This window comes from Triticum dicoccoides, chromosome 4A, assembly GCF_002162155.2.
Source record: "Triticum dicoccoides isolate Atlit2015 ecotype Zavitan chromosome 4A, WEW_v2.0, whole genome shotgun sequence".
NCBI classification, from domain to species: domain Eukaryota; kingdom Viridiplantae; phylum Streptophyta; class Magnoliopsida; order Poales; family Poaceae; genus Triticum; species Triticum dicoccoides.
In genome coordinates, this window is record NC_041386.1 from 471,712,968 (window position 1) to 471,723,835 (window position 10,868).

At 47.8% G+C, this 10,868-nt stretch overlaps 1 protein-coding gene across 1 annotated transcript; it reads left to right on the top strand.

Annotated features, from left to right (window-relative positions):
• The first annotated feature begins 7,555 nt into the window (after positions 1 to 7,555).
• On the top strand, positions 7,556 to 10,483 carry LOC119286251 (probable indole-3-acetic acid-amido synthetase GH3.7). Its single transcript, XM_037565629.1, has 4 exons — positions 7,556 to 8,228; positions 8,332 to 8,433; positions 8,560 to 9,398; positions 9,741 to 10,483. Exons 1-4 carry the CDS (start codon positions 7,909 to 7,911, stop codon positions 10,310 to 10,312), a joined length of 1,833 nt encoding a protein of 610 aa, XP_037421526.1. The 5' UTR covers positions 7,556 to 7,908; the 3' UTR covers positions 10,313 to 10,483.
• Positions 10,484 to 10,868: the final 385 nt, after the last annotated feature.

Here is a 10,868-nt window from a genome sequence, read left to right on the forward strand (position 1 = left end):
TGATTAACGAGCTAGTCAAGTAGAGGCATACTAGTGACACTTTGTTTGTCTATGTATTCACACATGTATTATGTTTCCGGTAAATACAATTCTAGCATGAATAATAAACATTTATCATGATTATAAGGAAATAAATAATAACTTTATTATTGCCTCTAGGGCATATTTCCTTCATAAGCAAGTTAGGAGTTTCCTTGGTCTAGCCAGTTATTGTCGCCGATTCGTTGAGAACTTCTCCAAAGTGGCCAAACCTCTCACGGAACTTCTCAAGAAAGATAAAAAGTTTGAGTGGTCCCCACAGTGTGAGCACAGTTTTCAGGAACTGAAAAGACGCTTGACTTCTGCTCCCATACTTGTGCCACCGGATTTCACTAAGGACTTTGTTATCTATTGTGATGCCTCACGACAGGGACTAGGTTGCATTCTTATGCAAGATCGTCATGTGATTGCCTATGCATCTCGACAGTTGCATCCACATGAGGAGAATTATCCTACACATGATCTAGAGCTTGCAGCCATAGTCTATGCACTTAAGACCTGGCGACATTACCTTCTTGGTAAACGTTGCGAGATTTACACCGATCACCAGAGTCTCAAGTATATCTTCACCCAACCAGATTTGAACCTTAGGCAAAGACGTTGGTTGGAGTTGATCTCAGATTACGACTTAGGGATTACCTACACCCCAGGCAAGGGGAATGTCATGGATGATGCACTAAGTCGTAAGTCCTATTGCAACAATCTCATGTTGCAGCAGGGCCAACCACTTCTCCATGAGGAATTATGTAAACTTAACCTTCACATTGCTCCTCATGGATTCCTTTCTATCTTGGTGGCGAAATTTACTCTTGTGGATCAGATCATCTTTGCTCAGAAGCAGGATACGGGAATTTCCCGGATCAAGAGAAACATTAACAAGGGAGTTGGTGGTAGTTTCTCTATAGATGATCGTGGTGATGTTTTCTTTGAGAGTCGCTTGGTGGTTCCCAAGAATCAACATCTTCGACAATTAATCCTTAAGGAGGCGCATGAATCTCCTCTCACGATTCATCCCGGTAGTACTAAGATGTATCAGGACCTACGCCAGAGGTTCTGGTGGACTAGGATGAAGAGAGAAATTGCTCAATTTATTGGTAACTGTGACGTTTGTCGTCGCGTGAAGGCAGAGCATCAGAGACCTGCTGGCACCCTTCAGCCTTTAGCTATTCCTGAGTGGAAATGGGATAAAGTTGGTATGGACTTCATCACCGGTTTTCCAGGACCAAGAAAGGGAATAATGCTATCTTCGTAGTCATTGATCGTCTTTCTAAAGTGGCTCACTTCCTACCTGTTCGAGAGAGTATCACTGCTAGTCAGCTAGCTGACTTATATATTTCTTGAATAGTGTCACTTCATGGTGTTCCACTAGAGATCAATTCAGACTGTGGTAGTCTTTTCACTTCTCACTTCTGGGAGAGTTTCCAAACTGCCATGGGCACCCATCTTTCCTTCAGTACCGCTTTCCACCCTCAATCAAGTGGTCATGTGGAAAGGGTCAACCAAATTCTCGAAGACATGCTTAGAGCTTGCATTATCTCATTCGGTATGGATTGGGAGAAGTGTCTTCCTTTCGCCGAGTTTGCTTATAACAATAGCTACCAATCCAGCCTCAAGAAAGCTCCTTTTGAGGTTCTGTATGGACGAAGATGTCGAACACCTTTGAACTGGTCAGAAACTGGTGAAAGACAATTCTTTGGATCGGATATGATCCAGGAGGCAGAAGAGCAAGTTCGCATCATTCGTGAGAATTTGAAAACCGCACAATCTCGTCAAAAGAGCCAGTATGATCATCGTCATAAGGAAGTGGCTTATGAAATTGGCGACAAAGCTTACCTTCGGGTTACCCCTTTGAAGGGTACCCATCGATTCGGTATCAAGGGCAAGTTGACTCCTTGTTACATTGGTCCCTTTCTCATTCTCGCTAAGCGAGGAGAGGTTGCCTACCAGTTGGAACTACCACCACATCTTTCTCGAGTTCATGATGTTTTCCACGTCTCTCAACTCAGGCGTTGCTTCTCGGATCCCATCCGCAGAGTGGACCACGAAACGCTTGATCTCCAAGATAACCTCACATATCGAGAGTACCCTGTTCGCGTTCTTGATCAAGCAGAGCGTGTCACTCGACGTCAGAACATCAAGTTTCTCAAGGTTCAGTGGTCGCATCATTCCGAGAGAGAAGCTACTTGGGAGCGTGAAGATCGTCTTCGACTTGAGTACCCCACTTTCCTTCCGCCGACTCGTGAATCTCGGGACGAGATTCTTTCAAGTGGGGGTGAGTTGTCACATCCCTAGTTCTGGTATGACCTAGACCAGCTAGCCATTTGTGCATCATGTTTAAATTCCATTTAAATTTGAAATGGGGATTTGTGAAACCCTCAGAATCATTTCTGGAAATAATCCAGATAAAAATTTCTCCAAAAAGGTCCAAGAAAATGTTCATGTCTCTCTCTGAAAAAATTGGGCAGAGGTAAAATTCAAACCAATATTTTTAGGGGCTCATAAATATTTATTTTGGCCATTTGGAATTAATCCAGTAATTATTTGCGTAGGATAAACATATATATATATATATATATATATATATATATATAATATTGTCCAATAATTCTGAATTTTGGTGAGGGGCTTTGGAATAATCCCTTAGGCCCCTGCAAAAATTGTCAGAATTAAATAAAATGATTTGGTACTTTTATCAAATCAAAACAAATGGCAGATAAATAGAAAAGAAACAAAAATGGTAAAAACCCACCTATGCTTACCTGCGGCCAGCACCGTGCAGCCCAACAGCAGCCCAGCCCACCTGTCCCCCTCCCCTGTCGTCTTCCTCCTGCCAGGAGGACAGCGCGTGCGGCCGCCGCGCGCGAGCACGCGCCGGCCACCTCCTGCTTCCCCGCTCGCTGCTGGAGGCCCCCGACGACGCCACGCATTCCCCTCGACTCTCTCTCACTCTCTCTCGCTCTCCCTCCTCCCCTGGATCCCTCTCTCTCGACCCGCCTGAGCGCTGCCGTCGCCGCCGCTCGCCGTTGCCGTAGCCACCGACTTCCCCTCGCCTCGCTGTTGTGTCCAGAAGCTCCGCCACGTCTGCGTCTACCTCCTCGTCGAGCCACACGCCTCGGGAGGCCCTGGAGCGCCTCCATCATCGTCGTCTTCATCTCCGGCCGCCGTGGATCCCCATCGCTGCACCGTCGACCTCAGCGCGTCCCCGAGCTCGCTGATGACGTCTATGATCTCCCCGTAAGCTCTACTTCGTTCTCCTCTCCTCCCCGTGCTCGTTTGCCCCGCCTAGCTAGCTCAGCTGCCGCGCCCGAGACCTCATCGCCGCCGGCCATGGCGCCATCGTGGCCAGAGGCCGAGCCAGCCGCTCCCGCGCGCGTCACTGTGCTCTTGGTGACACCAGGAGGCCGTAGAGGGCCTCCGCAGTTCCTGCCGTGCCCCGCAGCCCATTTTTCGCCCGAAGCCGTGCTCCGGCCGCCGCCTCGAGCTCGTTTCCGACGATCTCAGGCACCCCCGCAGCCTCCCGCTTGCTCCAAACGACGCGGACGAGCTCCAGCTCCTCGTCTGTGATCTCCGCCGCCTAAATGGTCGCCGGAGGGCGTTTCCCGAGCCCTCCGCCGTGTTCGGCCTCGCCGGCGGTTAAACGCCAGTGGGGTTTGACCCCTTTGACCTTGCGGGCCCGTCAGGTGGGCCCCATGGGTCAGGTGATTAGCTTAAGGCTAATCACCATTTAACTAAACCTGACACTGTCAGTGGGCCCCTGCGCCACTAATCCTATAATTAGGATAAACTAACCCCCTGTTAACTAACCGGCCACTGACGTGTGGCCCCCACATGTCAGGTTTGACCTGGTCAGCCCTGCTGACACCTCTGTGATGTCATGGTGACGCAATAATGATTTTTCTAGATTTTAAATAATTCAAAGAATTCCAGAAATTGATATAAACTTCAAAAATTCATAGAAATTCAACCGTAGCTCAGATTGAAATAATTTATATATGAAAAATGATCAGAAAAATTCAATCTATCCATATGTACCATTTCCATGCATGACAAACCATCTATACATGCTGTATATATGGAAACACACTTATGGCATATTTAAGAACTTAATTTGGAGTTGTATTTGAACCCTTGGTTCAAATGGACTTCAACCAAATAAATGCTAGATACATTAACTCAAACAACATCACATACTCATGCCATGTTCATGCATCATAATGTTGCATATGCTTGTGTTTGATTTCCGACACCGTTCCTTCTCGATAGGTCCTGCTCCGGAGAGTGTTCGAGAGTACCTGTCTGAGGAGTAGTGCCCCCCTGTTGATCTACCAGGCAAGCTACCCCCCCCCCCTTGTTCATTCCGATAAAATCCTACTCTCTCGCTCCTGCTCTCATTTATTGCATTAGGACAACAACGATTCAACTGCTACTTTATGCTGCGGTAGTTGAACCCATTCCTTTGCATGACCTGTCATTGCCACAGTAAATAGTTAAAACCCACTAGCACGTGTAGGAGTTGTTTGAGCCATGTTGTGTTCCTACCATGCCATGCCTGCTATTGCTTAGAGTTGTGTCAGGTCTGATTCATCGGGAATGAATTGGAATGTTATGATATGTTCTGGTAATGAGAGTTAAGCGTGTGAACACGATTTGGTAAAGGTAGCGGTGAGAGGCCATGGAAGAGTACATGACGGGTATATGGTGATAAGTGGTGAGAGCGTGTGTGATGAAGTACACCCTTGCAGGGTTATCATGATCTATTTGAATAGCCGTGTCCTCGGTTATGGACTTCTTGGATGCTTACGCGGTACATAGACAACCTGAAGTGGATACTCTAAAATGCTCAAGATAAGTGTGAGTGCTATGGATGTCCTTCTCGTAGGAGAGATGGGGATGAATCCATAGTAGTGTATTGATGTGGTGATTAGTGGACTCGTGTGCGCTGCCTCACCTCCAAGAAGTTTCTCATTGTCGTAGAACAGGATAGCCACTGAGTCAAAGCTGGCTTGCTGCAACTAAACCCCACATTACCTTCTTGATACAAATGCATGTATGATAGGATCTGATGTAAGTCTTGCTGAGTACCTTTGTACTCACGTTTGCTTTATTTATATTTTGCAGGTGAGACATCTGTCTCACTAGTAGTACCGCTTGGACTTCGACGAGTAGCTTGTTACCTCAGCTACGATCTTGTACCTTGGAGGGACTTGTAGATAGTCAGGCTTCTCGGCCTTTTTCTGTTGTAGTTGTCTGTACTCAGACATGTAATGCTTCCATTGCTTGTATGCTCTAAATGATGGGTCATGTGACCCCTGTTTGTATTTATGCTATGTGGCTCTTCTGAGCCTTTATCTATATGAGTTGCGTTATGTTGTGATGCCATGTTGTACATCACATACTTGCATGTTATGCGTACGTGTGACGTGTATTGCTATGTGTGGGATCCGACAATCTAGTTGTTTGTCCTTGGCAGCCTCTCTTATGGGGAAATATAGTCTAGTGCTTCCTTGAGCCATAGTAGTCCGCTACAGCCCGGTTCACCGGAGTCCTGCTAGCCCAGCACTACTACTCAGAACACTTGACTGGCCGGCATGTGTTCCACTTCGTTCCTATGTCTGTCCCTTCTGGGAAATGTCACGCGGTGATTTCCGGAGTCCTGTTAGCCAGTGCTACAGCCCGGACTCATACGATGTTGACCGACATGCTCGATGTGATTCATGTATGCCTGTCTCCATAGGTCTGTGCCGCTTTGGGTTCACGACTAGCCATGTCGGCCCGGGTTCTCTGTCATATGGATGCTAGCGACACTATCATATACGTGAGCCAAAAGGCGCAAACGGTCTCGGGCCATGGTAAGGCGACACCCGTGGGGTTACCGTGCGTGAGGCCGCAAAGTGATATGAGGTGTTACATGCTAGATTGGTGTGACTTAGAATCGGGGTCCCGACATTAGTGCACAAGAAATTAACTCAGAATGCAAATCAGATATCAATGGGGATCATAGCCCTCACATCCAATTTTGTAAATGCATCATCTCCAAAGGCGTCCATGAAAAAGGAGGGTTGGTACTGTCCTCCTAGGGGTTTTGTGAAACTTAATGTTGACGCCTCTTTTGATCATGACATGCTGAAGGGTATGATGGGGGCAGTACCGAGGGACGATAAAGGTAGGTTTACTGCAGGAGGAAATGGAAAAATTGACTGATGTGCGGATGTTCTGATGACGGAAGCTTTAACACTCAAATTTGGCCCAACACTGGCGCAAAGGGCGGGGTGTAATCGCATAATCATCAATTCTGACAATCTGGAGGTGATAGAGACTATGCAGGACGGAGGACAATCAGCGGATGCGGCGACAGCAATTTTCGATGACTGCTTTCACTATGCATGTGATTTTGTCATGACTAGATTCGAACATTGTTATAAAGAGGCAAATAAAGTAGCTCATGAACTTGCCATATTAGCTAGATTTTCTTCGACTTCAGACTATTTTGAGGTGCCTCTAAATGAAATTGTAGTGATCCTCACAAACGATGTAACGGTTATCTTAAATAAATAAAGTTTCGTTTTATTTCAAAAAACATGGCTTTGACGGTGGATAGAAGTGAGATCATCAAAAACATTGCAATCAGTATGGCAAGTAAAGTTAGTACAAGAATCCAAGGTAATAATCATTCTTGTCTTATACCTTTGGTAGAAGAGTAGACTGTGCGTGTATTTCGCATTATCTTCAAGTTCTATTTGTGAAGATGCAAAGAATACTGAAACACAAACAACAGATGCAATCTTACCACTACGCGGAAAAACTAACATGTTCATAATATGCAATGCATGACAAAGGCGAGACAAAAGGGAGCTGGCTAGAGGCACGAATGCTTTTTGTGGAGGCACATATTTAATTTCATGAGAAGTATAGTTGTGCTTCTCTGAAAAAAAAGTGCTTCCACAAGAAGCATATATTTTCTTCTCATGGAGGCACACATTTACTTATGCAAGAAGTACGACTGTGCTTCTTGAAAAAGGAAAAAAATATGTACTTCCATAAAAAACATATATTTGGTTCCGCGCGAAAAGAAAATAAAAGTGAAAAAAAAAATCATGCTCCAGCTCTGGTTTTTTTCCTTTCAGTTTTTTTTGAAAAAAAATTGTTGAAACCTATTGGCATCGTATGTGGTTTCGAAAATCCCGACGCGGGAAATCCAATATTGAAAATGGTTTAGTATTTGGACGCATGGTTTAAGATATAAAATGTTTTGAATAAATGAATCTACGAAAAAAAGACACATGTCAACATCTGAGAAGGTGGGAGTGATCTTTGCAAGGGATAACACTTAACCAGTGATTTTGCCGATTAGGAGCATTTTTTTTTGAGTGCTCACATTGGGGCTTAGCCCAGTCGGTGATGAGGCAGGCCACCTGCGAGGCTGGCCGAAGTGCTGGCCTGGGCTAGCAGGCCGCGGTTGGACTGACCCACGTCGGTTGGAGGCTTACGGAGCTGGGCCACGCGGCTGGTGCCCACTAGGGCGCGCGACCCACGCGGTCGGCGCTCGAGCGGAGCTGGGGTGGTGTGGCGGCGGTTCCTGGCGCGGCGGCGTGCCGCTGCGAGGCTCCAGCGACTCGCCGGAGGTCGTGGTTGGCCGCAATCGAAGTTGTCGGCGCGGGACCTCCGGATCTGGTGCGGCGCCGAGCAGGGGGGGCGCGGGCCGAACCGGCGGTTGCTCCCTGCGGCGGGCAGAGGATGATAGCATGGCTTGCATGCCATAGCTAATAGTAGCAATGTAAGTATAAATCGGATAGCTAGCTAGCTCGGATAGGTGCTAATCACCAGAAAACAAAAGGTGCGCGTTCTGGTCCCGGTGCTTCCCGGCCGGTGATGATGGCGTTGCTGCCGGAATTCGATCCAGCGGACGTGGGCGCCGGCCGCGGCCTCATCGACCGCCTCACCGCCGACGCCGCGGCGCTGCAGAGGGACGTCCTCGCGGAGATACTCAGGCGGAACTCCCACACCGAGTACCTCGGCCGCTTCCTGGATCGCGCATCACCAGGCGCCTCGGCCGCCGACCTCCGCGACGCCTTCAAGGAGCGCGTGCCCGTCTCCGCGTATGAGGACATCGAGCCGTACGTGCGCCGCGTCGCCTCCGGCGAGCCGTCCAGCATCCTCTGCTCCGAGCCCATCACCCACCTCCTCACAAGGTAAACCCCGCGGTGCCCCGGTACTCGGTCGTGTGAGAAGGTCGTGTTGTACATACGTTTCTCATGGCCGTGGCGGCATTGGCATTTGCCACGTCTAATGCAGCTCGGGCACATCCGGCGGGCAGCTGAAGCTCTTTCCATCCACCGCGGAGAAGCTCGACCAGCGGCTGTTCTACAATGGCGTCCAGGCACTCTTGAGGAAGATGTAAGCATTGGGTCGCTTGTTCGAATTTATTTGGCCGCATAATATTTTGTCAACATGCATTGGACCGCTTGAGGAAGATGTGTTGTGCAGTCTAACAAACGGTGTGCATGCATTGCATGGTTCCAGGCATCTTCATCCTGATCAGGGAGACAGACGCGGCAAGGGGATGTACCTCATGTTCATCTTCCCTGGAAGCCTGACCTCATCCGGCCTGCCTATCATGGCATCCAGCAGTGCCTACTACCACAGCAGCCAGTTCCGGGAGCACGACATTGGCGGGTTTGGCCGGTGCACCAGCCCCATCGAGGCGGTCCTCTGCCCAGATGGCAGGCAGAGCATGTACTGCCAGCTGCTCTGCGGCCTGCTTGACCGTGGAGTCGTCGACCATGTCGGCGGCACCTTTGCTAACGCTTTCATCAGAGGCATCCAGTTCCTGGAAGACAACTGGGAGGAGATGTGCTCCAACATCCGCACTGGGCGTCTCAGCGACTGGATAACACATGCTCCTCTGCGTGATGCCGTCGCTGCGCGTCACCAGCGAGGACCTGACCCGGCACTGGCCGACGAGATTGCATCCGAGTGTGCCAGGAAGCCCTGGGATGGGATAGTCAGGAGGCTCTGGCCAGGAGCTCGGTACATCCTAGCCATTGTCACCGGCTCGATGTCGCAGTACATTCCGGTTCTTGAGAGTTATGGTGCTGGGCTGCCATTGGTGTCACCTATGTATGTGTGCACAGAGTGCGCCGCGGGGATCAATCTGAACCCTCTTGATATACCTTCTGCTGTGTCGTACGCATTGCTTCCAAACATTGCCTACTTCGAGTTTGCAGAGGTTACGCATGGTGACGATGAAAAGGTGCAAGCGGGTACTGGTTTGTATGACAATTTGGGCGAGTTAAAGCTTGTGGATCTTGTGGATGTCAAAATTGGTCGGCGCTACGAGCTGATTGTCACCACCTTTGCAGGTGAGCTACTCATTATTATCTCCAATCTGATTTCTTGCATTCTTTCAAAGCTGTTGTAGCTGTGCTAGGACTACATCATGATTTATTCTCTCTTGGCGTTACTCCAAATACATGATCAATGTAGTTATCTGCCCTGCCAATTACGAAGAAACTGAATTGAACTAGCACTTCACTGCAGTAAGGCAATTAATCTTGCCTGTGTAAGCCTGATTTGTTTTGCTTACTTAGCTTGAAAGCTTTGTGGTGTTATAAAATCAACAATACAACAACCGCTGAGAAAGTTGTAGTCTAACTTGTGTAAGAAACACTATGATTTTGACTTAACAGTTTTTTGCATGCCAGGTCTTTACAGATACCGAGTGGGTGACCTTCTTACTGTGAGCGGATTCTACAACGCAACGCCACTGTTCCGCTTCACTGGAAGGTGTGGTGTCGTCTTAAAAATAGACTTCGAGAGTATAAGCGAGGAGGATCTCCTGAAGGCCATTTCACAAGCATACGAGCTGCTTCTTAGGCCTCTTGGTTACATGCTTGGTGGCAGCACTGCATATGCAGACATATCCACCTTGCCTGGCCACTACGTCCTGTTCTGGGAGCTAGCCACTGCAGAGGGTAACCAAGTCGCGACTGACATCGATCGAGCTGTCATGGAGAATTGCTGTTTGGCCGTGGAGAATTGCTTTGATCAGATGTACCGCAAAAGCAGGCGCCGAGGGTCGATCACAGCACTCGAGATAAGGGTACTTGAGCGTGGCGCATTTGATGCTCTCATGGACTTGTTTCTGTCCAGAGGCACATCGGCCAGTCAGTACAAGACTCCAACGGCTATTCGATCAGAACAAGTGCTGCTGGTGTTGGAGGAGAGGGTGTCAGGAAGGTACTTTAGCCAAGAGACTCCCAACGGCCCTTTGTAGTACGACTATACGAGAGGAAATGGTGCTGGTTAGTAGGTGTGCAGGACGAGAGGAAATGGTGCCTAGGCAGGAAGGCAGCCAAGTCCTTGTTGGCATGTTGCTGTGGGTCTGAACTTGAACACTTACAATTTAACATGCTTGTTAGTAGTATGATTCAGGTTGGAGAACTTACACTTTGTTTCCACTTTAGCATGCGTGTTTTTAGTTTATTTTCTTTCAAAAAAGGGCGCATTTATCTTATCCTATATATACCTAAATAGTTCATCTCAACTACTTCTATTATCTTAACACTAGCACAAATGCCACATTATCACAGGCCCACCTCAACATGCATGAGAATTATTTTTCATTATTAGTTTGATCCTCACTAATCTTAATTATTCTATTTATATTCAATACATAGTGTTACAACAATACATAATCAAATATAATAAGTCATATGTATTTTTAATTTTGGTCTTGATGTTATCAAACCAAAATTTAATCAACCAATTCCCGCAACAAGGTGCCTCGTATCATCTAGTTAACTCAAATGTAGCACCAAGTGAATATAAAA

Excerpts from the sequence above, each read along its gene's own strand:
- LOC119286251 (XM_037565629.1), top strand. The coding sequence starts at position 7,909 with ATGATGGCGTTGCTGCCGGAATTCGATCCAGCGGACGTGGGCGCCGGC. Across the intron at positions 8,229-8,331 it reads ATCACCCACCTCCTCACAAG|CTCGGGCACATCCGGCGGGC; the intron begins GTAAACCCCGCG and ends CGTCTAATGCAG. Across the intron at positions 8,434-8,559 it reads CAGGCACTCTTGAGGAAGAT|GCATCTTCATCCTGATCAGG; the intron begins GTAAGCATTGGG and ends GCATGGTTCCAG.